This window comes from Podarcis erhardii (genome assembly GCF_964252035.2).
Source record: "Podarcis erhardii genome assembly, chromosome: 5".
NCBI lineage: Eukaryota > Metazoa > Chordata > Lepidosauria > Squamata > Lacertidae > Podarcis > Podarcis erhardii.
Genome location: NC_138509.1, coordinates 81,756,353 through 81,781,760, shown reverse-complemented (window position 1 = coordinate 81,781,760; position 25,408 = coordinate 81,756,353). Strand labels below are relative to the sequence as shown.

Below are 25,408 nucleotides of genomic sequence, written 5' to 3'. Positions count from 1 at the left end.
TCTCCTATCTTTCTGCCTCTCTCTCTCTCAGCGAACTCCTTCATCAAACCTTTACACTTCAACATGGTAGACAGCTGTAGCAAGTATATTAGCATTAAGACTGTACATCCAAAAAGAAAAGAGGAAAAAGAAATCACATTTTTTCCTTTTCTTTCTTTCTTTTTTTGAAAAGCAGAGCTATGTGGCAAACGCATTCAAAACCATTGTGTGGGGTTGTTTTTTTAAAAAAAAGCTCATGCTTGCTTTCTTTTCTCCAACTCTTTTAAGGATAAATTCTCCCATTCTCAAAGGCTAATCAACTGCTTTGGCTATTTTGAACAGCTGTGATTTCTTAGTCATCCGCCCAGGAGCTCAACTTGGGAGTGGCACGGCCGGGGCAAGACAAGAATGGCTTGTGAGCAATTGATGGAAGCGACACAGGACTTTCACCATTGTAACTATCTCCACCCCGGCATGCACTCTGTTTTAATGCTATTGCTCTCTGTCCCCAAGCCCTGCTAAAGTGCAGAAGTAGGAAGGTGGGTAGCAAACAAATTTGTAACTGTTGACCTGTCTTTTCATAGGAGGAGGTGAAGGAGGGAGCCTGCTGGGCACACAACAGGCCATCCTTCTCCCTCATTTCATAGGTAAACATCCTTCCTGCCACATAAGTAAGGACAAGCTCTTGAGCTTTTCCAGCTGTCTGTTTCTACTGTCTGTGTGCATGCCTTGAATGGTGCTTTGCCTTGTTTTCAATTCCATCCAGCGGGTAGCTTTTGAGGTCCATGCTCCTTGGGAAAAATTGCACAAGCAGCATTCATTGACTCTTCCTTCTAGACATGGTGGATATCAGGACTAGGCTATGCCTGCAGAAATTATTATATATATATATATATCACAGATTGTTGTAAGGGCTGGAGGTATGAAGATCCTGCGGAAGTCAGCTGAGTGTTTAGCACAGAATACTATTTTCATTCTGTTATCAACGTGTGTTCAGATACAAGGCAGGGTTGTTGATGAAGCGAACAAGCTGAAATGTGAACTTGCTGCCTAGTTCACACACATACGTGCACACACACGCACCACCAGCAGCTTTTCAGTAGAATGGAAGCTTAATTCAAAAAAAGAAGAAAAAAGATGGACAAGGGTAAAATAATTCTGGTGGCCTGGGTATTTAATTATGTAAATAATCGAAAGCCGGCCTAAGGAATTAAAAGTGTTGATTATGTATAGCTGTATTTTGGAGCCTCTGAATATCATATGCTTTGCTGTAGAAAATGGACGTTTCCAATCCCAGTATTGATTAATAATGTAGGTGTGACCTGGCTACTTAATCCCCCATAATGCTCATCACCTGATAGCTTCATGGTCGAGGAAATGGGCAGATGGGCCAGTGGAGTGGTGCTGCCTTCATAAACTTCACTTGCAGAGGCTGCACAATTTTATACCCTAGCTTACCAAGAGACACTTTGTTGTTCAGCAGGGTTCTGATCCCGGGTTACCCATTGAACTGCTTTAAACGCACTTGGCGGCCAATGATCTCCTGCCTGTTTCTGCTGGCTCTGATGTGCATGTGCAGAGCTAAGTGTATGTTTCCGTGAGCTGAAGAAAGGTGGGTGGGTGCTACCCTGGTTCACCTGTGTAGCGTTGCTGCCCTCCGGAAGGAAGGAAGGAAGGAAGGAAGGAAGAAAGAAAGAAAGAAAGAAAGAAAGAAAGAAAGAAAGAAAGAAAGACAGACATGTGGGCTGCTGGGTCATGTCAGTAAGCTATAATTCAAAGCCATATGCATGCAAGGGATTCCCATTCTCTTCTATGAAGAGGGAAACTTGAGTACATATAGTGGAGAACGCCCTCTTAGGAGACAATTTCGCTTCTGATGGAAGTGAATGAGAAGGCCTCCATTCACATACTAGAGCATGGCCACTAGGTTCTAGTGAATGTGCATTAGTAGGTGGGCTATTGCTAGACTTTAGCACTTCTGGAAGTGCCATTTGCGCAGTCTCTCTCTTCATTTGCTGTAGATCTGGATAGCCTGTGGCCGTCCAGGTGTTGTTGAACTCAAATGCCCATCGTGGCCATGCTGGCCAAATGGTGGGAGCTGGAAAGCAGTAACATCTGGAAGGTTACAGGTTCCTCCTCATCCCTCCCGTAGGTATACTTAGGACCCCCTCAACAGATAACCCATGCCCCTCAATGGCAGCAAGGAAGGTGTTCTTTACTTTCCCTGAAACATAGGAGTGTCTTGCAAATAACACAGCAAGGGATTAAGATACGCAAAGTGTGTATTTCACCCTTCTGGTCTCTTATTTCTTGCCCTTGTCTTCAGTTAACTCGTATTTTTCGCTCTATAATACGCACCAGACCACAAGGCGCACCTAGTTTTTGGAGAAGGAAAACAAGAAAAAAAATATTCTGAATCTCAGAAGCCAGAACAGCATGAGGGATCGCTGCGCAGTGAAAGCAGCAATCCCTCTTGCTGTTCTGGCTTCTGGGATAGCTGTGCAGCATGCATTCGCTCCATAAGACGCACACACATTTCCCCTTACTTTTTAGGAGGGAAAAAGTGAGTCTTATAGAGCAAAAAATACGGTATATTGTGTGCACTCTCAAAACAAATGAACTCCAGTGTCAGACCACTTGGGCAGGTAAATACAAACAAAGTCCTTATCCCTGCCCCTATTTTGCTGCCCTCCTATATTAATGTGGAATAATAGCTCCTTTAACTGAATGACTTAATGTATGGCTCCAATGCTTTTAGCAAAGTACAATTGACTCTTAATGCATTCTCCTTGCAATAAGAGATAGAGGCAGAGGGCTCTGGGGGTTAACAGCATGCATCAAATCAGTGCCCAAGGATACCAGCTCTGCCCAGGATCTTTTAGATTGGAACATAGAAGCTGCCTTAGACTTGAGTCAGACCACAAGTCCATGTAGCTCAGTACTGTCTGCACTGATTGGCAGCAGCTCTCCAGGGCTTTTTCCCCTGCTGTTCCTGGAGATGCAGGGAATTGGATCTGATGTTCTGCATGAAAAGCCATTGCTCAACCACTGAGCTTGAGTTCGGGGTGCCAGTCCGCATGGTGATCAGGCCAGATTGTTTTGGAGGATTAATTGGGCTGGCACATTTGTTGTAAGAGTAGATAAAGGATATAAGCAACCAGATTCAGTGGAGGTCATTGAAAGAGTTGGTCTCACATTTCTGTGGGAGCAGAATCAAAACTAGAAGTGCTATTCGCTTCCTGCAAAGAACTGTTTTCAATAATCTCACTTAACCTTGGGCTAACCCTTATTCTATGCAGTGGCAAAAGAACGAGATGCTGTTGTAAAACATTGATAGATGTTGGCGAGGGACCATCCATAACCTCACTCTTTTAATGGCCTTTTTAACCTTTCCATTGTCACACTTTGCATCTTTTTCAGCCATGGCCAATTCTTCCTTTGTTGTAATCCTTTGATGCATGGCCTACTTCATGGGTGTTCTCTGCCTCTTCTGGCATCTCCTACCTGCCCCTTCCCTAGCCAGTACTAAAGGAGTGACTGAACGGGAGATCACATTGGCTTTTGTGATCCATTGCTTTTCACAAGCACAACTGATCATGGCATTGAAAACAGCTTTCCAAGGCCTGCCTTCCTAATAATAATATTTTTACTATTTATACCCCACACATCTTATAGCATTGCCCCAGCCACTCTGGTCAGCTTCCAACACATATAAAAACATAATAAAACATCATACATTCAGATGCCTTTTAAAAGTTGTATCGTTGTTTGTCTCCTTGACATCTGATGGAAAGGCATTCCACAGGGTGGGTGCCACTGCCGAGAAGGCCCTGTGCCAGGTTCCCGGTAATTTCACTACTTGGTTTTATTTTCAAGAGGCGCTTAAATCTTTTAGGCTCCTGTAATGCTGGTTTTCACTTAGTTGCTGTGTGAGGTGAGTAAAAACTGTGATATGTGATACTCACTTGTTGCTTTGAAATAGGAAGAGGGGCCCCAGTTTAGTGATGTAGAAGCAGCTGGCAGTGCATTGCTATGGAAAACCCAAGTAGGTGCAGATTTGCTCAGCAGCCTTGATGTGAGACCAGTAAGACTCCCATTCATAAGCAGAATAAAGGTGCAATGAAAGTAGGGAGAGAGGGGGGTACAATTCAAGAAAAAATATATAATAAAAGTGAAAAAAAACATTAGTAAGAAACAAAACTAGTCAGTAGCCTACTACTTTAGGTAGTAGTATATAATAAAAGTGAAAAAAAACATTAGTAAGAAACAAAACTAGTCAGTAGCCTACTACTTTAGGTGCAGCTGAATTCTCGGAACTGTGACATTTTTAAAATGTAGGAAATTTAGGTCATTGATACGAGCTTTACAAACCATTAAATGTATTAGAGGAAGAAATAACTGAAATGTATTTCTCATCCCCATCTTGATTATTGATCAGAAAATTGAAGTATGTGGGATCTTTACAAAACTTGATAGCTAGCAGGTTACAAGTCCAGAAGATATTATACATAGCATAGATCAAAATGAGCAAGAGGAAATGGTGATTTATCATCAGTGTGTAAGATAATTGGGTTATCACGGAAACCTGCATGTTTGTTAATTTGCATTCTGTTCAAAGCCATTTTTTAAACATCTAAGGAGGGGAAAGCTCCTTGTGAAAAGGCAATAGTCTGCAAACAATTACAGAACACAGGTTAGATTCAGTCAAGTGTTTAAAAAGGCCTCGTTTGCCCAGCCAGCTAGGCATAAAGAAAAATTGTCTCACACCGTATATTAGGAATTAATGGCTTCAAACGAATATTTATAGACTTGTTTACAGTTTTCTTCTTGTAGGAAAGGCTCCTACATAAGGAAATAAGCACCCAACAAGCATGGCTTAATGGAAGAGCAGAAATTGCTTGACTTGAGAAATAATACTTCTACAGAAACATGACTTGCATAACCACATCTGGAGAATTTGAAACTAATTCCTATCATATATGCAAGGACGTTTTGAGATAGTTCATTGCCACACACTCAATAATAGGAAAAATGCCTTCTTAGTTTTAAAAAAGAAAAAAGGGGAAATGGCTACTGAGTTCAAAGAGTTATACCAGATTACTAAATGGTGCTTTTAGACCCAAGTTTACAACTCATACCTGTTATAATGTGTCAGGAATTCGCTGCGTTGACTTATTGATAGCTATCTCAGTGATTTTCTAATTCCATTTTAGCCCAGTACAAACATAATAATCAACCATAGATTGTTGCCTTAACCCTAGTGAAGATCACAATCATACAGTGAAACCATGGTTTAGTTTGCTGAATGAAGCTCTGTTGGAAGATGAGATCTAAGGAGGCAGTATTGAAACCAGCAAGGAGAACCTTGTTATCTTGCAAGCAGAAAGGCTGATGAGGCAAATAAGTTGCCTTAACCACGGTAACGACTTCTAGGGGAGCAGGCATGTTGTGACCCAAGCAATGGGTCTTGTTTGGAAAGATTAGTGGAATTAGTATAACACAAGCCTAACCGTGCTTAGCCTACTGCATGTGTAATATATAACCATGATTAGTGCCAACAATGACTTGTAAACCCTCTTCAGTTTATGGTTCCACTTTAACCATGGAGTTAAAGAATCAATGTGTAGGGACAAATATAGTTTAGCTTTATGGCTATGTGGGGCCTGAGAAAGCGAACAATGTTTTCATACTGAATTAAGAAATGGTAGGAAATATGACCATTTACAGTTGATGTGAAAATAATAAATGTGTTTGATGTGAAAATGGATTTAAATAGTGGGTTTGCACAGGGGTTAAGATCTAGGTCTAGGAAACTACAAGTATTCTGTAAAGAGAAATGAATCCAATTGTAGACTGGAATCATGCAAGGTATTTAACCAATCTAGTTTATGCAGCTATGTGTATCTAAGCCTGTTGGGCATGCATTTCCCTGGGAATGACATGGGTAGGGAACCTCTGGCCCTCCATATGTTGGACTGCAGCTCCTGTCAACTCAGACGGTTGGCCATGCTGATTGGGACTGATGGACGTCCCAACGTCTAGAGGACCACAGGTTCCCCAGCCTTGATTTACAGCATTATGGTATATACAATGTGCACATTATTCCCTGGATTGTAGGGATAGTCCATCAACATTTATTGTGTAGTCACTGAAAGCATCTAGATCCGGAAATGTTCATAAAACTGGTGGCACAATATGTAGAAGATGATACTTTGGGGGCACAACCTATAGAAACACAGATGTGATTCAGCCCCATTGAAATCTATGGTCATGATCAGCCAAAATGAAACTTTTTTTTTAATTAGCCGCATTGATTTTAATAGAGTTGAGCATGTTTCATTTCTCCTATTGAAATCAATGGGCTATTAAAGTGTTCACTTTGGCTGGGATTTACAAGGTTAAAATCAGGATGGCTCACATGGTAGTACAGTGGTACCTCAGGTTAAGAACTTAATTCGTTCTGGAGGTCCGTTCTTAACCTGAAACTGTTCTTAACGTGCAGCACCACTTTAGCTAATGGGGCCTCCCACTGCCACCGCGCCGCCACTGCGCAATTTCTGTTCACATCCTTAACCCGAGGTACTATTTCTGGGTTAGCAGAGTCTGTAACCTGAAGCGTCTGTAACCCGAGGCACCACTGTTCATAGTTGCTTCAGTTATTAGTTCCATGTGCACCTAGAAAGGGCATAGTGCAAGATGTAAAGTACAGTGGTACATATAATTATGGCTATAAATTTTGGAGCTCTCTTTGTGGCAATTGCATGTACCAGTGCCTGTTTACCTTGTGCATACTTCATGCAGTCCTGAGTATTGCAGGGGGTTAGAGTAGATTACTCCGGGGTACCTTCCAGTTCTATGATTCCCCTAGGCATGAGCGCATGGATGCACATTCAGCATGGACAACGGGCTTCCAACATTTAGGGCGCAAAGTTGACCTAATGAGTTCCCATAGTCCCCCTCACATAACTGACATGATCCAACCAAAATTCTTAGGGGTTCATAGGAGCCAACTCCTAGGGGCTGTGGGGGCTTCAGCCCCCGCAGTAAAACATTTGAGTAGGACCCCCCCCAAGTTGATGGGCATTGCCATTCAAATGGTGTGTGCGCACCGCACCATATGATTATGTGGGGTGGGGCATATCTGGGCCCCCACAATATTTTATTTGTCACCCCTGTTGCAGCTCTGGAATGAAAACTATCATCTGTGCCCTGTTCTGAAAGCTCAGCTAACCATAACTTGTGGTTCTGAGGCATTTTTGTGGATGCTTTTTTTTTAATGACAAACATTTGCTCTGGTACTATAAGTGGATTTGTCTTTTGAAAAGCAGGTGTGTTTAAATTGTGGAACGAGATATTGAAAATGATTCCACAAAAACATACATATGTGCATATATCTACACACACACACACACACCCTATAATTTATTTTAAGTAGCAGAATCCATATGTGTCTGCCCCAGCAGATTGCTATTAATGTGACATTGCAATTGCTGTAGTGTAATTGTTCTTCCATTCGAGATAAACATGTGGAGTAGGACATTTAAGACAAAAAGAAATGCAGCAAGAAAGTAGCATCTAGATAGGACAGGACTGTAAAGTTTAGCAAATTTTTAGATTATTCAGTAGAAAACCTTCTAGTCGATTCAAAAGGTGATCCCAACTGTCCGAGCAGGAGATTTTAAAAACAGCCACCATCAAGGCACCACCTTAGAAGAAGCATGTTCTTTCATGTAGAATAAAAGGCATCTGTGAAGGTAGACAGGTGTATTCATCATGTAGAATTGTTGAAAACATCATACTCTTGATTTCTTCACACAGCTGATTTTCTAGAATTTAAACTAGTTCTAAAATTCAGTAAAGCAATACTGTCACTTTAATTTCAGTGTGACTAAACAGGGGCATCAGCCCAACATGTTTTTAGCTTCCAGAAGGCAACACTTCATTAAAAAATGAGTATCGTGGCTGGGGAAAGTGGCATTTGCTGGAGCCGTTTCTCTTAACATTGTGGCCATATCTTAATTTTCCCAGCCATAAACGTGTCTGCCTTAAATAATTTCTCAGAAGAAATTGCCCCTAATTGCAGAGTATTGTTTAAAAGCAACATTAGCTGCTGCCAAGCCTCCCTCCATAGTCCTAGGGTTACGTATGACCCAGTCACTCTTTAAGTAAGTAAAAGGTTCTGGCAGGTTTTCAGCGAAAAGTCTGGCACTTATCCACAATCAGAACAATTAATACTTAAAAGATATCCAGGCCAAAAGTAAACCTCTTTGCCCTGGCACTTCATAAAACTTAGCACTGCTGCAGTCTTAAATTATTTACTACAGCTGCAATTTAAGTCACAATCCCTACTCCCTTCTTCTGAAAAAAAAAAAGGGTCTACAGTAACTTGGACTCAGGAAAGGGTTGGTGAATAATGCACCACTAAATTATCAGAGCCACTGAGGTGACTCAGAAGCAAATGGGAACGGGTGAGAGTCTCAGCCACTACACAGGAAGCTACCTTCTACTGAGTCAAGCCCATATTGTCTACACTGGCTGTCCGCAGCTTCTGCAGGGTTTCCAGCAAGGTATTTTCCTAGCCCTGGTTGGAGATTCTGGGAATCAAACCTGAGACCTTCTGCTTGACTAGTGAGCTACAGTCCTGGTGGACCAACTCATTCTCCATGCAGTAGGACCTAAGAGACCACTTACTCTGGTTTAACAGCAATGCTTCTCTCTCTCTCTCTCTGCAAGGCACCCTATCAGAACACGTTTCTTACATTGTTGAATTGAGAGCACAAGGGTGTTCGATGCCATTTTCGCCAAAGCCAATCAATAGCAGCTCAAGGCCTTTTTAATGTGAAATAAGGGAGCCAAATCTGGGACAGCTACAGAGCTGCTTTCTACTTTGCTAATCTTTCGACATCGGTTATTTTAAAAACACGGGCGTATAACTGCATCATGAGATGTATGCAGATGTTCATGTAGGAAAGCACACTGTGCCCATCAGTTCTTCCAGACGAGGCTGAAGCCAAGCCAGAGAACAGACACCTTTCTCGGCACATAGATGCTGTTGTCACATCGCATTTGTGCACATCTTAAGGTAGTCTTCAGAAAGAATTCTGGAAGCAATTCTTGCTGGTTTTAAAAACGAACTCAGTGCTGCATCTACAACCGCACACTGAAATCATGATTCAAACTCATTTTAACCTGTCCAAACCCAGCACTTTTGACCATAATGCGCAAGAAAGGAAGGAACTGGTGAAACCTCATAATTCTTGGTACTAGTAGGTTTCTTTTGTACTTAATCTACATCTGTCTCTAAGAGACAATCTGAAACACGGTCAAATGAAATGTAAATATAACATTAGCTGTAGTATAACCTAAAAGTGGCGGTGCTCTGTCACTTCTAGATGTGGGCAACCATTGTATCTTTCAGTGTGTGCGTTAGAAGTAGCTTCCCCCCCCCTTCCTTTTAAATGTGTGAGGAATATATCTTTCATGCAACTGCAGATTCTATGTTAATGTCTACAGGAAGTGTAAACTACTGATTTGGGGGTGGGGGAAGGCTTTGGTTGTATGGTTAAAATAAAAAATAAAGGCTATAAAAGGAGCATATTTAAATAAATAACAAGCCTCTTTTCTCTTTTGAGTTATGGTGTCTTGCTGTTTCTTTTGATACACACACGTCCTCGTCCTATGCAGGAATAAACGATTCTGATCCCTGCTTGAGTTCTGCATCAGGAAAGCAAACAGCCCACACCAGAAATCGTCATTCCCTCCAGCAGCAAACTGGATTTATCCCCTATCCTGGCCATTACAGTTTGTCAGCAAAACTGAGCACCCCACGGAGAATACATTTCTAAAACGTGGCTCCACAAAGTGGAATGAGCCATCCCTTCCAAAAAACACAAGACACAGCATACACATTTGCCTCAGAGAGCAAGGAAACACACAAATAGCACACATGAACACACAGAGAGAGAAAACAGAAGGGAAGTTACCTCAGCCTTAGCTAGGCAATAGCTTTGAAAGGGGTGTGTGGATTATTCTCGCACTGCCCAGGGATGGTGGGAAACAGGAAGGTGAGGAGGGAAATAAGGAAAGCAACAGTTGGTATGCACTGCCCCCACACAAAGGATGGGGTGAGCAGGAGAGAAAGGCAGTTGGCAAATGAGCCAGCGCATAACCAAGGGAATCGGTGGAAAGGTCCAAGGAGACACACATGCACAAACTTGGGGTGTGCGGGGGAGAACTTCTCCAGCGAATCCACTGCAAGATTATGTTGCAGTTCCCACTAGTCATGAGCTACGGCCATGCGCTTTTTTTCTGAAGTGACATTAAGTTGGAGGAGTTCCCTGTCCCTTCAAAAAAAGGAACAGCATCCTAAGCTAATGTTGCCAAGGACAAGACAATTGGTTTTAAGAGCTGTAAGTGGAATTGCTGGGGCAACGATGAGGAACTTTTTTCAGCTCGAAGGACTGCATTCTTCCTGGGGAAACTTTCCAGGAGAGGTCACGAGCCACATAAATTTATACCAAGTCCTAACACTAATAAATATCGCTCCAAAGGTAAAAAAAAAAATCAAAAACATCTTAATTAATGTGTTTATTTGAATACAGATTGCGAGGGGATCCTGGAGGGTGGGAACAGCCAGCAGCCAAAGGATGCAGTGGTTAGAAGTGTCTCAGCCAGGTCCTTGCAAGGCGGTGGGTTGTGGGAGGACAGGAGTGACAGAGGAATAACACAGAGGAGGCAAAGGAACCGGGATGGTTAGGGCACAAGAAGAGAGATAGAAGTCGAGAGATGAAGCAAGCTAAAAAGGGAGTGGGTGCTGTGTCAGAAAGGGTGCAATGGGATAGCAGGAGCGGGAGCTGTTATTCCTAGAAGTGAGCAGGAAAGCGGGAGAGAGATGAAAAGGCAGGGATCTATAGAAAGGGAGGCGAAAGGAAACCACTGGGGAGCAGGGAGACACACACAGTGATGAAAGGTGATTAACCGACCTCTTTGTGTATGATCCCGCCCATTTGGGATCTCCTGAGAATGCAAGACCAGTTGGAGTTCTGAAGACGACCCACCCCTCATGACCGGAGGCAAGGGTAGAGCCAACATTCATTTTTATTCCACTTTCCCGTTATTCAAAATTCACGAAGTACTAATATTATATGAAAACAATACAGCAGCAATATTATAAGAACTACAGAAAACAAAACATAACCCTAAGAACAACAGCTAAATGACCTATCACATGACATTTGAAGCCGCTGGTTTGCAGCTTGGGAAGAGTTTTGGACCACACCGTAGTTGGATATCTATAAGTGTTTTACCAAAACACACACACAGGAGGAACAACTTTTTCCAGATTGAGCAGAGGATTCCGGAATGGTTCGGTGGGCATTTACTTATTTAGTTCTGGCTCTCAGTGCATTTTTAAATCGCTGCTGCTCTCAAAGGAATGGCAATGGTTCGGCTACTGTGCTGTTTTGCATTTTAGATGCTTGTGCAGATTAAGAGCAGAAATTATAGAAATAAATGAATCTTATCTCAAATGTGCCTTGAAGCAGTGAAGCGTCGACAATGGCATCCCTAGGATCCCTGGGCAAGAAGCTGTATCGGCATGCACCCCCAATCACATTACCACAATTGCCACATTAGAAATTCCTCCATTCTACTTGTCTCAAAAAGTGTCTGGAATAAGGGTAAGGGGGGACGAACGCACACCTTTGTGCTGCGATGTGAGAAGGACGGGAAGTTTCAACAGCGAGAGTCAGTCTCTCCAATACCTAGGTACGCCTCTGAGTGCTGACCTATTGTCTGAGGTTCCCTTTACTGAGGGAATCAAGTGAGTTTCCCATGGATGGAAGTTCCGTGATTTGAAAGCTATCAGACCACCAGTAAAAACTTATTAAAATAAAAAAGTACTGCAGCAAACCTAAACAAGAGTTTTAGATATGTCAAGATATGACCGGCAGTGGATAACTATCTAGCCACTGTTAAATTTCAGTGCTTTTCAATTCTCCGGAGCTGTAATACATACCTCCCCTAAATTTATTTAAAGGAGGAGGAACAGAATGCACAAACCCATTTGCAGAAAGCGTATCTTTCATTATGTGGTAACAGGCTATCACATTGACCACGCACCCAGTTCAAACCATGGTTTAGCACCAAAACAATGGCTCGCGAGGAGGAGGCCATAGGCATTTTTGTTCCTCCCTGTGCTTTTTAGGACAGTGCAAAATGGCAGTGGAGCCATGGATTGGCTTAGCATGTTGCCTGAACCTGGTTAGGTTCCTCCCTCCTTAACAACCATCTATGGTTACAGGTCACGACTGAGACACCATAACCACGATCCCTGGTTTGGATGACACGCTGAGCCAAAGCACGTCCTGCGGTGAGCTAAGAAGTCCAGGGAGGAGGAAAACGAGTGCCACTTCCTCACTGGCAACCAGCATGTTCATGGAGTCATGGTATGCCCTGCTCTGGCTTACTGTGGTGCACAAAGCAGGCCTCTGTCAGTATTGCACTAAGCACAACTACTCAACTAATATTTACATTTCTGAAAGTGACCTTCAAATGTTTTGGACTCCCATCAGCCATAGCCAGCATGGCCGGTGGGCACAGATGGTTTGAGCTATGAGCGCAACAACCTCTAGAGCGCACCAGGTTGGGAGAGGCTGTGCAAAGGACATTCCTGCTGAATCACCCAAATGTCCTGCCTCCCCCTTCTAACGGTGGCTAGAAGCAGAAGCATAAGGTCAGAACTTTGCAACTATAATGGGCCCCGCTGAGTGTCCGATATGTGCATGTCCACTGGTGCATAAGACTTTCCTTATAATCATTTCCTAGCTTCACAAAAGTCCTCACAAATTTATGTCGTATAAACTGCAGAAGCTGGGAGAGCATCGAACACCTCAACCTCTAAAAAGCAGCGTTTCCCAAACTTGGGTCTCCAGCTGTTGTCGGACTACAACTCCCATCATCCCTAGCTAGCAAAGACCAGTGACTGGGGATGATGGGAGTTGTAGTCCAACAACAGCTGGTGAACCACATTTGGGAAAAGACATTTTGTAGACTTGGAAGGTGCTTACAGATTTTCTTCCTGGCTCTTGACAGTAGTTCTTGGTTTGTGGGCGGGGGGGGGGGAGGGACACACAGCCTAAAATCTGCCCACCCCTGCTCTGCTGGGGAGCAAACAGGCTTGAAGTAACAGGGTTTTAAAACAGGATGGAATCACTGGCACAGAAGTGAAGTCTCTCTTGTTATTTCCTGCCAGAAGGAAACCATTTCCTGGGGCGATACACCATGTACAGCAATCAAGTGCTTGAACTTGCAAACATCAAAGCGAATTCGGTACAAGTAGAAGAGTTCTTTATCTTCTGCAATGGAGATGTTCACACCAAGTATATTTAAACAGATCCCAACATAGACATCTTCAAACTTAATAGGCTTAACATGACCCATCATTTTATAAACCTTTGCAGCCAGTCTGGTGTCGAAGACATAACCAAGTCCACTGAGGTATGGAGGATACCTCCTAAAGGGATATTCCGTGTAAGAAATATAGGTTTTCTTATAAAATCCTCTGTAAGAGAAGCTATTCACTAAAGGGTAGCCGGTAATGAAGTTTTCCGAGGCATTCAAATTCAGAAGGAATTTCACTAAGTTGCCCGTGTTGATGAAAACGTCTGAATCTGCCTTCATAACGTATTTAGCACTGGAACAAAACTCCGTCACCCATCTGAAAGCCATGATGGTTTTCAAGGAAAGGTTGTTGTAAGTGTCAATGAAGTCTTGTTGGATGATGTCACCATAAAGAATGCTTTCATCTTCTATAGATAAGCTTGCGAAGTCGTCGCTTTCTGCTCCTTTGCCCAACAGAAACAGTGTCAACACCTGGTTCCCCCACCAGGATCTTTGAGACCCCCAGGTTACTCGAATGGCCTGCCTTACCAGCACATCCGTAGGCCGTGATGTCACCAAAATGATGAGGAACGGATTGTTGTCTTCACATTTCGATCGCTCGCGTAGCGTAAAGAGGAAGTTCTGCTTATGGATGGGCTCGTAGTCATAGAAATACATCCAGTTGTTATATTCCGCCACATTGTTGGAGGGGACGACTATGTACCATGCTGTGAATATGACTGAGGCAAGGGACAGACCAAAAAAAGCTTTTCTCAAGGATGGCAAAGGCATCGGTCCTTGAATCTGAAGAAAGAGAAGCGGGAGTTTTCGATCGCGTTTCCAAAGGATTGTTGAGCTATGGAGAGAAGAGCTGGGCAATAAACACTTTGCTGAAAAAGAAAAACCAGTGAAGAAGAAAATTACTATGTGGAGAACACTGGCGTTCGCATTCTGTATACCTGAACCTTCATACCAGAAGTGATGCTATCAAAGGAAAACAGTTGCTCTCCATTTGTTTTATGGCTTATTAGGAATGCACAAAAATTGCAACTTAGGCAAGTTCACATGTCTTTTGATGAGTGTGGTCCATGTAAGTGGTGAGGCCCGGCATAAGCACATTTATCCCGCTGCACATAAAACAAATGCATACATCATCTCAAGATTCAATAATAAAATTCTGGGACTATAAATGTATCTACAGTGACTGAGCATATGATGTCTCCGTCTTTATCGACTTTCAGGAGAAATGTTAAAACATTCCTGTTTTAAAATTTAAATACCCAGGCGTTTGATGGCTGAAATATACAGTGGTACCTCAGGTTACAGACGCTTAAGGTTACAGAAGCTTCAGGTTACAGACTCCGCTAACCCTAAGTAGTACCTCAGGTTAAGAACTTTACCTCAGGATGAGAACAGAAATCGTGCGGCGGCAGCAGGAGGCCCCATTAGCTAAAGTGGTACCTCAGGTTAAGAACAGTTTCAGGTTAAGAACAGACCTCCAGAACGAATTAAGTTCTTAACCCGAGGTACCACTGTACTGGCCACAGCAGCCTTGGAATTAGTGAGAGTGCATGATGGTTTTTAGATATGCTAAACACTTCTAATTGTCTTTAAATGTTTGAGATATGCTTTTATTTCATTTTAAATTGTATTGTTTTAAAACTTTGATGTTTGCTGCCCTGCAGATCAAAATAGAATCTTAAGAGTTGGAAGGGACCCGAGGGTCATCTAGTCCAACCCCCTGCAATGCAGAAATCTCAGCTAAAGCATCCATGACAGATGACCATCCAACCTCTGCTTAAAAACCTCCAAGGAAGGAGAGTCCACAACCCACTGTCAAACAGCTCTTACTGTCAGAAAGTTTTTTCCGAATATTTAGTCGGAATCTCCTTTCTTGTAACTTGAAGTCATTGGTTCGAGTCCTACCCTCCTGAGCAGGAGAAAACAAGCTTGTTCTGTCTTCCATGTGACAGCCCTTGTGAAATAAAGCTCCTCTTCAGCTCATTTTGCACAATATGGGTTTTTGTCTGGGTCTGCATGCCTTATTTTCCATTACAAAAGTGTTAACTCATTGGAGCTGATGCTTATTGGGACAAAAGTGCAAATTTCTTTTGTGAAAAATAAAATAACAGTGGTCCAAATGCTTTTCCATAAAAACACAGACACAATTTTTACGTGAGATAATTAGCTCTAAAGTCTGTGAGACCAAGAAGATTCCCCCCCCCCCACTCCTTTGGCCACTAGAGGGAACTCTTATTAGCTGATGTACACCACAGAGACAAATAAATGCAGAAAGCAGAACTAAATATGTTGAAACAAAACAAATTCCTTCCAGTAGCACCTTAAAGACCAACTAAGTCAGTTCTTGGTATGAGCTTTCGTGTGCATGCACACTTCTTCAGATTCTTCAGACACTTCATCTGAAGAAGTGTGCATGCACACGAAAGCTCATACCAAGAACTGACTTAGTTGGTCTTTAAGGTGCTACTGGAAGGAATTTGTTTTGTTTTGACTATGGCAGACCAACACGGCTACCTATCTGTAACTAAATATGTTGTTCACTGCTTAGCATGTGCAGTGGAGCAGGGATGAAAAGGATTTCTTGCAAATTCAAGATTTCAATGTATTTAGGGATGTCTTGAGAAACTGAAGAGGGGCACTCACTGGTTGCCCAACCTCTACCAAGGAGTTAGTGCCTTGACTCCAAGAAGAGGGAAAGTGTAGCTGTGTGAAGGGAACAGGAGTCTCCTAAAACTCTCACCGCCTTAACAGACTACAGCTCTCCCCCCCCCCCCCCGCTCTCTCTCTCTCTCTCTCTCCTTCTTTTCTCTGAATGCCTGGTTTCATGCACAAGGCACAACATGGCATCATTATACACTGTGTATTTCTCTGTCCAACCAGTAACAGGAGGCAGCATTGGTACGGCTTCATGACACTATGTGCTGTAATCTAGTAATGTGAAACAACAAGGGGAAGAGATGAAAACTATGGAGCTGCAACGACTCCCTAACATCTAGTCATAGGATCACAGATTTGTAGAACTGGGAGGATTAGCTAGTAAAAAAAAAACCTGCAACGCAGGAATATGCAGCTGTCACATACAAGGATCGAACCGGCAACCTTGGCATTATTAGCATCATGCTCTAACTAACTGAGCTAGTCTTGCCCTAAGAAACTGAAGTTCTTCCTGACATCCTATGCCCTTTTAAAATGTGGGGGTTGGGAGGGGGTATTGGGTTGTTGTTTTTATTTTGATTGTGTATTTTGTGGTTTTATATTTTGATTTTATTCTGTGAAATGCCCTGAGACCTCCGGGTATAGGGCGTTATATTATTATTATTATTATTATTATTAATAATAATAATAATAATAATAATAAATGGCAGGGATGATAGGAGTTGTGGTACGGCAACATCTGGAGGGCCCCATGTTCCTCATCCCTGGTGCAAGCAGCCTTGGGTCTCCAGCTGTTGTTGTTTTTTGACTACAACTCCCAACATCCCTAGCTAGCAGGACCAGGGATGATGGGAACTGTAGTCCAAAAACAGCTGAAGACCCAAGTCTGGGAAACACTGATCTAGATGGGCAAACTGCCTGACTCTCATTAAAGCAGCCTCCTATGTTCCTGTGTATAATCTGCCTTACAGAGCTGTGGGATTAGTACACAAACATTACTAAGTGAACAGATGCTACTGCTGGCGAATGGAACATGTGAACAGTCTTTGTGGCTGGTTGCAATACTGCGCTGGGATCAATGTTTCACTGGTCCTTTGTTCCAGTCATGTACAATCATACTTGAAGAACAAGGGAATGATGGGCGATGAAAATCCTTTGGGGGCGGGGGGGGGGGAACCTTCCACGTCTACAATCTTAAAATGGTTATAACCCCACTGAATTCCATACCAGGCATTAAAGGCATTTAGCTGGGGGAAATCTGAGGTAAATGAATAACAGAGTGGCATTTTAAATTTACAATGTGGTGTACAAATTGAAGATGGGTCGAAGTCAAGCAGAGAGCAAATTTACAGTTGTTTTAGTGGAATGTTTTGTGTCTCTCCCCCAAACTCCAATTCAAAATTTTCAGCTCTCAATCAAAATTTTCACCTCTCTCTCTCTCTTTCAGGTATGAGGTTTTTATTAAAGTTTTTCAGAATACAGTGGTACCTCGGGTTAAGTACTTAATTCGTTCCAGAGGTCCGTTTTTAACCTGAAACTGTTCTTAACCTGAAGCACCACTTTAGCTAATTGGGCCTGCTGCTGCGCCGCCGGAGTACGATTTCTGTTCTCATCCTGAAGCAAAGTTCTTAACCCGAGGTACTATTTCTGGGTTAGCGGAGTCTGTAACCTAAAGCGTATGTAACCTGAAGCGTATGTAACCTGAGGTACCACTGTACAATAAAGTAGCAGCTACAAAAAATATGAACAGAATAAGTAGGATACGGAGTCCTCTCTTAAAAAATAATTCTTAGCCCTTAACACCCGCAGACTAAATTCACTCATCCCAGCTCTCACCTGGGATCTTTCCTTTCTCCTCGCAGCTTCTCACCCTGGGAGAATGACATTTCTCTGTCTCTCACCCAGGGTTCTCCAGCAACCATCCACAACCCCCACTTTCTACTCTCTTTTTTTAAAAAACAAAATGAATATTATTTGGCAATCAGTTTGCAGGCATTCCCGCTTCACATCCTATGCCTCTCTCAGAAAGTAAAACAACCACCAGCACTGCCTACTTTCAGAAGAAGGAATTTGCTGCCCTCTGCTGAAGTTACACTAAACTGTAGGGAAGCAGCCACAGTTCTAAAATCAGAGAGTTGTTTTACAAGGTTCTTGAGTCAACCATTCCCTCCCTGATGTTCAGGCTTTCAGTGCTAGTGCTTATGTAGGCAAATGAACACCCCCTGAGGGAAACAGCAGGTTTGTAGGTGTAGGAAAGAAGGGTTGGGGAGTATGAAAGAAGGGTTAGGCAGTGCAAAAGAAGGGTTGGGGAGTACGAAAGAAGGGTTAGGCAATGCAAAAGAAGGGTTGGGGAGTACGAAAGAAGGGTTAGGCAGTGCAAAAGAAGGGTTGGGGAGTACGAAAGAAGGGTTAGGCAATGCAAAAGAAGGGTTGGGGAGTACGAAAGAAGGGTTAGGCAATGCAAAAGAAGGGTTGGGGAGTACGAAAGAAGGGTTAGGCAGTGCAAAAGAAGGGTTGGGGAGTACAGTGGTACCTCGGGTTAAGAACTTAATTCGTTCCGGAGGTATGTTCTTAACCTGAGGTACCACTTTAGCTAATGGGGCCTCCCGCCGCCACCGCACAATTTCTGTTCTCATCCTGAGGTAAAGTTCTTAACCCGAGGTACTACTTCCGGGTTAGCGGAGTCTGTAACCTGAAGCGTATGTAACCTGAGGTACCACTGTACAAAGAAGGGTTAGGGTGACCAAAACAAAAACCCTTTAAGGGAAAACCCCAAAAATGCCCCACCGAGGACTGAGCATGCTGAGGGTCACGAAACACTACTTTTTGCATGTGTGGGGGGTGCACAACTAGATATGGAAGGAATGGAGTACAGGGAGTGAAGCACTCCACACTGCAACATTTTGTTGCCGATTCAACTTGTTTTTAACTACGGCTGCATACACATTGCCAACTTAAAACACTGTAAGGTAGTTCTCCCCCGCTGTGTTTCAATTCACATGTGGCTTCTGTTCTCAAATCAGAGCAAAGCTGTTTTGAGGAGAAATACCTCAAAAAGCAGTATTTCTCAAGAAAATACAGGATAGATGTAGACTGTGGCTAATATTGTATGCGCATGGCTTAACAAACCAGTGGTGGGAGCACTCTTGATGCGGGGGGGGGGGAATCACGGAGGTTTTTTTATTTGCAGTGGTTCTTCCTGCCCATGATGGCCCAGCTTGGGGGTTCTTTTGGACCCAATGCTGTTGGTTGAGACTCAGGTGTCCTCAATGGCACAGAATGCCTTCCATCAGCTTTGGCTGCTGGCCCAGCCACACCCCTATCTGGACATGGATAGCCTAACTTCTATCATCTACACTCTGGTAATCTCAATGTTAGATTACTACAATATATTACATGTGGGGCTGCCTCTGAAAACAGTTTGGAAACTTCAGCTGGTGCAGAATTCAGTGGCCAAGTTGCTCACTAGGGCATGAAGCTCCTTGAGCATATAATGCCAATCTTGGCCTGACTGCTTGGCTGCTAATTAATTTATGGGCCCAATTCAAAGTGCTGGTTTTGACCTATAAAGCCTTAAATGGCTCCGGACCGCAATAACTCAAGGATCATTTCTCGCTGAATATGAACCGACCCAGACCCTGCGATCATCATCTGAGGCCCTTCTTCGTGTGCTTCTTCGACAAGAAGTCTGGAGGGCGGCAACAAAATGTTAGCTTTTGCTTCTGTTTACTTATCCTCCTCATTGTTGGAGGCTTGTTTGTAGTTCTCTTTGCTGGTTGAATCTATTTGCCTGGGCCTTAGGAGCAAGTATCCTCAGAGGCCTCTCATCAAGTTCCAGCAGACTGGAAAGAACTTTTTCAGTTCTGGCCCTGTATCTCTGGAACTCTCTGTTGAAGGAAATGTGCATGGTGGCCCCCCACTTTCGCTAGCTCTTAAAAAGGACTTTTAAACTGTTTTGGTTTTAATTTGCATTTTACTAAAAAAGTGTTGTGCTAGTTTTTAAACTGCAGCTGTTTTAGCTTCCTAATTGATTTTTTAATATGCATTTTTTAAAAGTTGTTTTATATTGTTTTCATTATGTTTTGTAAGCTGCCTTTAGAGAGCTTCCCCCCCAAAGGCAGCATATACATTCCTTAATAAAACTTGAATCTGCATAACTGCACTCATCCCTTTATTCTGTCCTCTCCATTCCCTTCTCCTGCTGTCTCCCACAGTTAGAAGTTAGACTGTAAGCTCCCTGGAGATAGGACCTCTTTTTCTTTTCTTATATTACTCTGAACATGTGATGCGCACTGATAGGAAAGAATAAATATCACACAAAAGCTTCCCCACCCCACCCCCTTTCAAGCTGTGATGTAAAGTGGAACATTTTCCAAAATGGAAAATGACCCAGTGCTTCCTTTTCAAGTGATGAAACCCCTGGAAACCCCTAGATGCCTAGTTTTGAAAATATGGTAAGTTTCTTTCTAAAGTTTCGCTCTTCCCTCAGCATACGAAAAATACCACACGTCTGGTAAGTTTAAAAATTGTTTACTTACCAATGCTTCAAAGGTCATATTCATGTGCTTCAGAAAGTTGCAGGCAGTAAACCTTGGCTTAGCTACAAAGCAGGGCAGGTTCCTAAATTATGGTATAGGAACTCAAGAGAGGCTGGCAGGAGCCATGTGGTCTAACCAGTTCAAACCTCTTCACACACTGAACTTCTTAGGTAGACTGTGGGGGAACATAGGCTTGATTACCTATTTCCTCCTAAGATAAGGAGAGTGCCTGGTAGGACAGTTTACTCTATGGCAGGCGTAGGCAAACTCCGGCCCTCCAGATGTTTAGGACTACAATTCCCATCATCCCTGACCACCAGTCCTGTTAGCTAGGGATGGTGGGAATTGTAGTCCCAAACATCTGGAGGTCGGAGTTTGCCTATGCCTGCTCTATGATATTAACCCCTTCATGCAATAATGAGACTCAACCAACAGGTTATATGAGGCTGGTTATCCCACAAAGAGAAGACCAAGAAGATTCATTGAAGTCTGAAAAAAGGATTTCAACTGGCAGAAGAGTATCCCAGCAAAATCTAAAGAAGCAACATATGTCTCCAGCACTCACCTTTTTTCTATTTGTGCTTGTTACAGAATCCTTAGCCTGAGTCCTTGGTGTGTAGGTGTGAATTAAGGACTAGTCTGCCAAGGCAGGCTAATTATTTCACTCCAGTTTCTACTCCCCATTTCCAGGGTGACTCTTCATTAAGTTGAAAATGCCCTTGCAGTAACATTAGTTTAGCAAATTAAGTTTTTAATTTTCATATGTGACATAGTTTTTTACCCTGGTATCTACGCATTCCCTTTTGCAAAGAAAAGATCCTGTATATTTCAGGCCTGATCAACTTTGACACACACGAAAAGACAGTTGTTTGAAGTTCACTATCCAGTTCTGCCCTCAAAGTGGGTCTGTGATTGGGGGTGCAGGTGAGGGAGAGGAGGAACCAGGAAGGCCAGGCCAGGAAGCAAAGAACATTGTCTCCTAATAAGAACCAATATCCTAAGAGAACTTTCAGAGCAGCCCTTTCCCACCTTCAGAAGTGAGGGAGACCAGGCCAGGGAGCATGCCCCATTGGCCCCAGCCAGTCTGAGAGGACTCTGTCACTCTATACTTTATATAACTTATTTGTTTTAGTATTTTTAAATTGTTAACTGTCTTGGGTGCCTTGGCAGAAAGGCAGTACAGTGGTACCTTGGTTTGCATACGTTTTAGATTACAAACACGTCAAACCCGGAAGTGCGTGTCCCGGTTTGCAACCTTTTTTTTGGATTACGAACAAATTTTGGGAGGCCCCATTGATGAAAGCGCACCTTGGGCTACAACCTGTTTTGGTTTACAAACGGACCTCCGGAACGGATTATGGTTGTAAACCAAGGTACCAAATGCAATAAATGACATAAAAAGTTGAATATTATGGGACTTCTGGTTCAGGAGGCCCATTGTTAGTAAGCTAGAGAAGAGCATGGAGTTCCTGTTCTCAAACAAATAAAAAGGGATTGATTAATTTAGGTAATGGGTTACCAGGTGTCTAGAGAAAGGTCAGCATTGCCTGTTCCTGTGCCTTTAATAGCAACTTGATCTGCAAAAATCTACAAGTTTGTGGCATGGAGACAAACCCTAAGACCTGGTAACCTCTGCAAGAACAAGATGCTCATAAAAGCACAGGGAAAGGGCTAATGCTTGCTACCAAAGTATGTCATATGCAGTGGTGCATTGAACAGAAGGAGATATTAAAGGAAATGGGGTCAGGTGAATTTGGTTAAGAGAAAGAGATGAGTTTCTTCAAGTCTGTGCAGAAATGCCTGCAGATAATGGAGGACAGGAAGCAATAATGTTTTAACTTGAAGAGACAAGTGAAGCCATGCTGGGGTAAAACATAAACCTTGGATATGAACCGCAAGAAATCTTTGCTTCATCACATGAATCCAAAGTGGTTAATTTAGAATGAGTCCCGCTAAGCTTTTCCCCAAAGCACAGGCCATAGAACCTGAACCAACTGCATTGTTAGGACTATAATGAATGACATCTGAATCTATTATCTGTCCCTGGCATGAGAGGAAATGTGATCCTTGGGCATGAAGGAAACTAGACAGCAGCAAAAGCTTTGCACTGTTTTCCACACCACACCATCTAAGATTTCATCCCTGCCAAGTTAAAGTGCTGGAATGACTCATGACATAACTGAAGGCAGGACAGCACACCTTAAAATAGGTGGGTGTTTCTCATCAAACTAAGAAAAAGTAGACAGCACAGTGACTTCCTTGTGAAGAAGAAGAAGAGTTTGGATTTGATATCCCACCTTTCACTCCCCTTCAGGAGTCTCAAAGCGGCTAACATTCTCCTTTCCCTTCCTCCCCCACAACAAACACTCTGTGAGGTGAGTGGGGCTGAGAGACTTCAGAGAAGTGTGACTGGCCCAAGGTCACCCAGCAGCTGCATGTGGAGGAGCGGAGACGCGAACCCGGTTCCCCAGATTACGAGACTACCGCTCTTAACCACTACACCACACTGGCTCTTCTGGATGGGACTGATGACATTGGAGTCCATCAAGAAGTAATTGGACTACTCCCATCATCCCTGACCCTTGGGCGTGCTTAACCATCTGGAGCACTGCACCACAGTTCAGATCCTGAAATCTAATACAGTACAGTATCTGCAAATGCTTTCCAAGATGGGGAATGTTTTGTTCAGATTTAGGGCTGTGTAGGCGGTTCCCCCACACAGGGTGTCAATCGAGCCGAGGGGGTGCAAAATAGAGAAGGCCCATTATTGAGAAGATCCATTTTGCCACTCAGAGAGCCCCATATTGTGAAATATTGCCAAAGTCCACCTCTGGTTTTGTGTGGATGTTGTACTGTTTGTTTACCATTTTAAGAGGCAGCTTGACCTCAGTACTATATACTGTACACGCTTTCAGTTTCAAACTCTAATTGCATACTCATCCCGACCCTTAACCATTTTGAGCCACTTCCCATCTTCCACTGATGAGCCATCCCTTCCTTATCTCCCTCCACGTGGCCATCTGTCATGGATGCGTCCGTTGAGGATTCTGCATTGCACGTGGTTAGACGGTCGCCCTACAAATCTACAAATCCACAGACTGCAACCCAGCCCCGTCCATCCCCCGGGGGCTCTCCTTGTCCCGATTTTTCCTCTTATCTGCGCAGGGCAGATCGTAGGGCGTGGCTGAGCTTTGGTGACCAATTCACTCCTGCAAATGCTTGTTTAATGAACTTCTTATGCTCTGGAAATCCACCACCTTGCCTCCCAGTGCCATTCGATGTTCCCCTGTCTATAAATCTGACCGGTAAGCTGCCGCTCATCCAGGCACCCGACGGTGCGTACACAAAATCCCATTATGTCTTTAAGGCGCTGCCGCAAGACTCCCCCTGTTGTTTCCATGCTTGTTTGGGTTTCAGAGAGCGGCAGCCAAAGGCAAGGAGCCTTGTCCTCGTTTCCAATCGCTCGGGATAACAGAAAAATGCGGATTTCATGAGCTACCCTACCCCCACCCCGAAAGACGACTGAAAGCAGCAGAAAACGCCCTCCCCCATCTTTCCCCCACCCACGTCTCCTTTCTTACCGCCAACCTCTCCGAAAGTTCCGCCGGCTGGCTTCTGCTTTCCGGGCCCGGATCCCGCTCCCTCCAGCCGGTCTGCAGCAAAACCCAGATGGCAATCGCGCCTCCTTTCCGGCCGGCGATGGCTTCCCGGAGAAAGAAGAGAGAGACGCAAGCGAGTCAGACATGTGCAAGTTCCCGGCGAGCGACCCCTGCGCTTGCAGGCCGGATTTCCTGATCGCTTTGCGCTGCTTCGCGTAGCAGCCGCAGTTTCTCGGCAAGTGAATCGGGGAAAGTTTCTTTGTTTTGGTTGTTTTTTAAAGGGGAAAGGCAGAAGTTCGTGATGGTTCAAACTCGTGCTTTCTTTCCTAGGCAATGGAAAGGGGAGACGGGGTGGGGGTGGGGTGGCGGAATCAAATGCAATCGCTGTGCGACTCTTAAAAAAAATTGCGCTTCAAATGCTTCTTGCGCTAGGAGGGGAGAAATAACCGCGAGGCTCAAGTCGTACCAGAAGCTGAGCTAGCAAGGAAAGCAAAGTCCTTCCCGGCAGCCTTTTATATAACTGGGTGTTTCTCTCCCGGCTACTCCATTTTTTATCCCTCCCACTTGATTTACGGGTCTCTTCCTGTCAGCATTCTTTGCGTGGGTACCGAACATGCACATTCCTTATCTAGGCTTGTTAGAAAGTGCAAGGTGTGTCATGTTTTATTTAGAACTTTTAGGTTGGGCTTGGGGGGGGTTGTACTTTAACGAGTTGGTTATTCCAGTGCCTCCCTTTGGCTGGCGTCATTGTTGTGGCTACATAAGCAACAGCACTCAGAGAACTGAATTAGAATATAGGATGAAGACGAACTCAGTAAGAGTAGCAGGACAGTTTAGCATATAACTGATTCCTAAATATTAGGTTTTATGTATTTATTTTTCAATTATGTTTCATTATGTTTCAACGTTTTTAACATATACAGCCAAAACACTGTACAGTGGTACCTCAGGTTACATACGCTTCAGGTTACAGACTCCGCTAACCCAGAAATAGTGCTTCAGGTTAAGAACTTTGCTTCAGGATGAGAATAGAAATTGTGCTCTGGTAGCGCGGCGGCAGCGGGAGGCCCCATTAGCTAAAGTGGTCTTCAGGTTAAGAACAGTTTCAGGTTAAAAACGGACCCCTGGAATGAATTAAGTACTTAACCCGAAGTACCACTGTACTGTATTTACAACATCCGGGTTTGATCTGTCATGGATGCTTTAGCTGAGATTCCTGCATTGCAGGGTGTTGGA

General features: G+C 43.6%; 1 protein-coding gene across 3 annotated transcripts; it reads right to left on the bottom strand.

Annotated features, from left to right (window-relative positions):
* Positions 1-11,059: 11,059 nt before the first annotated feature.
* On the bottom strand, positions 11,060-24,318 carry B3GALNT1 (beta-1,3-N-acetylgalactosaminyltransferase 1 (Globoside blood group); the record flags this gene model as incomplete). 3 transcript variants are annotated; one of them, XM_081862723.1, is made up of 2 exons in its annotated part: positions 11,060-14,215; positions 24,155-24,318. In XM_081862723.1, 2 exons carry the CDS (start codon positions 24,316-24,318, stop codon positions 13,189-13,191), a joined length of 1,191 nt encoding a protein of 396 aa, XP_081718849.1. In that variant the 3' UTR covers positions 11,060-13,188. The 3 variants fall into 3 exon arrangements, with proteins under 3 accessions (XP_081718849.1, XP_081718850.1, XP_081718851.1); XM_081862724.1 differs by having other exon boundaries at positions 11,060-14,249; positions 24,155-24,284; XM_081862725.1 differs by lacking the exon at positions 24,155-24,318 and adding an exon at positions 20,574-20,919 and having other exon boundaries at positions 11,060-14,249.
* Positions 24,319-25,408: the final 1,090 nt, after the last annotated feature.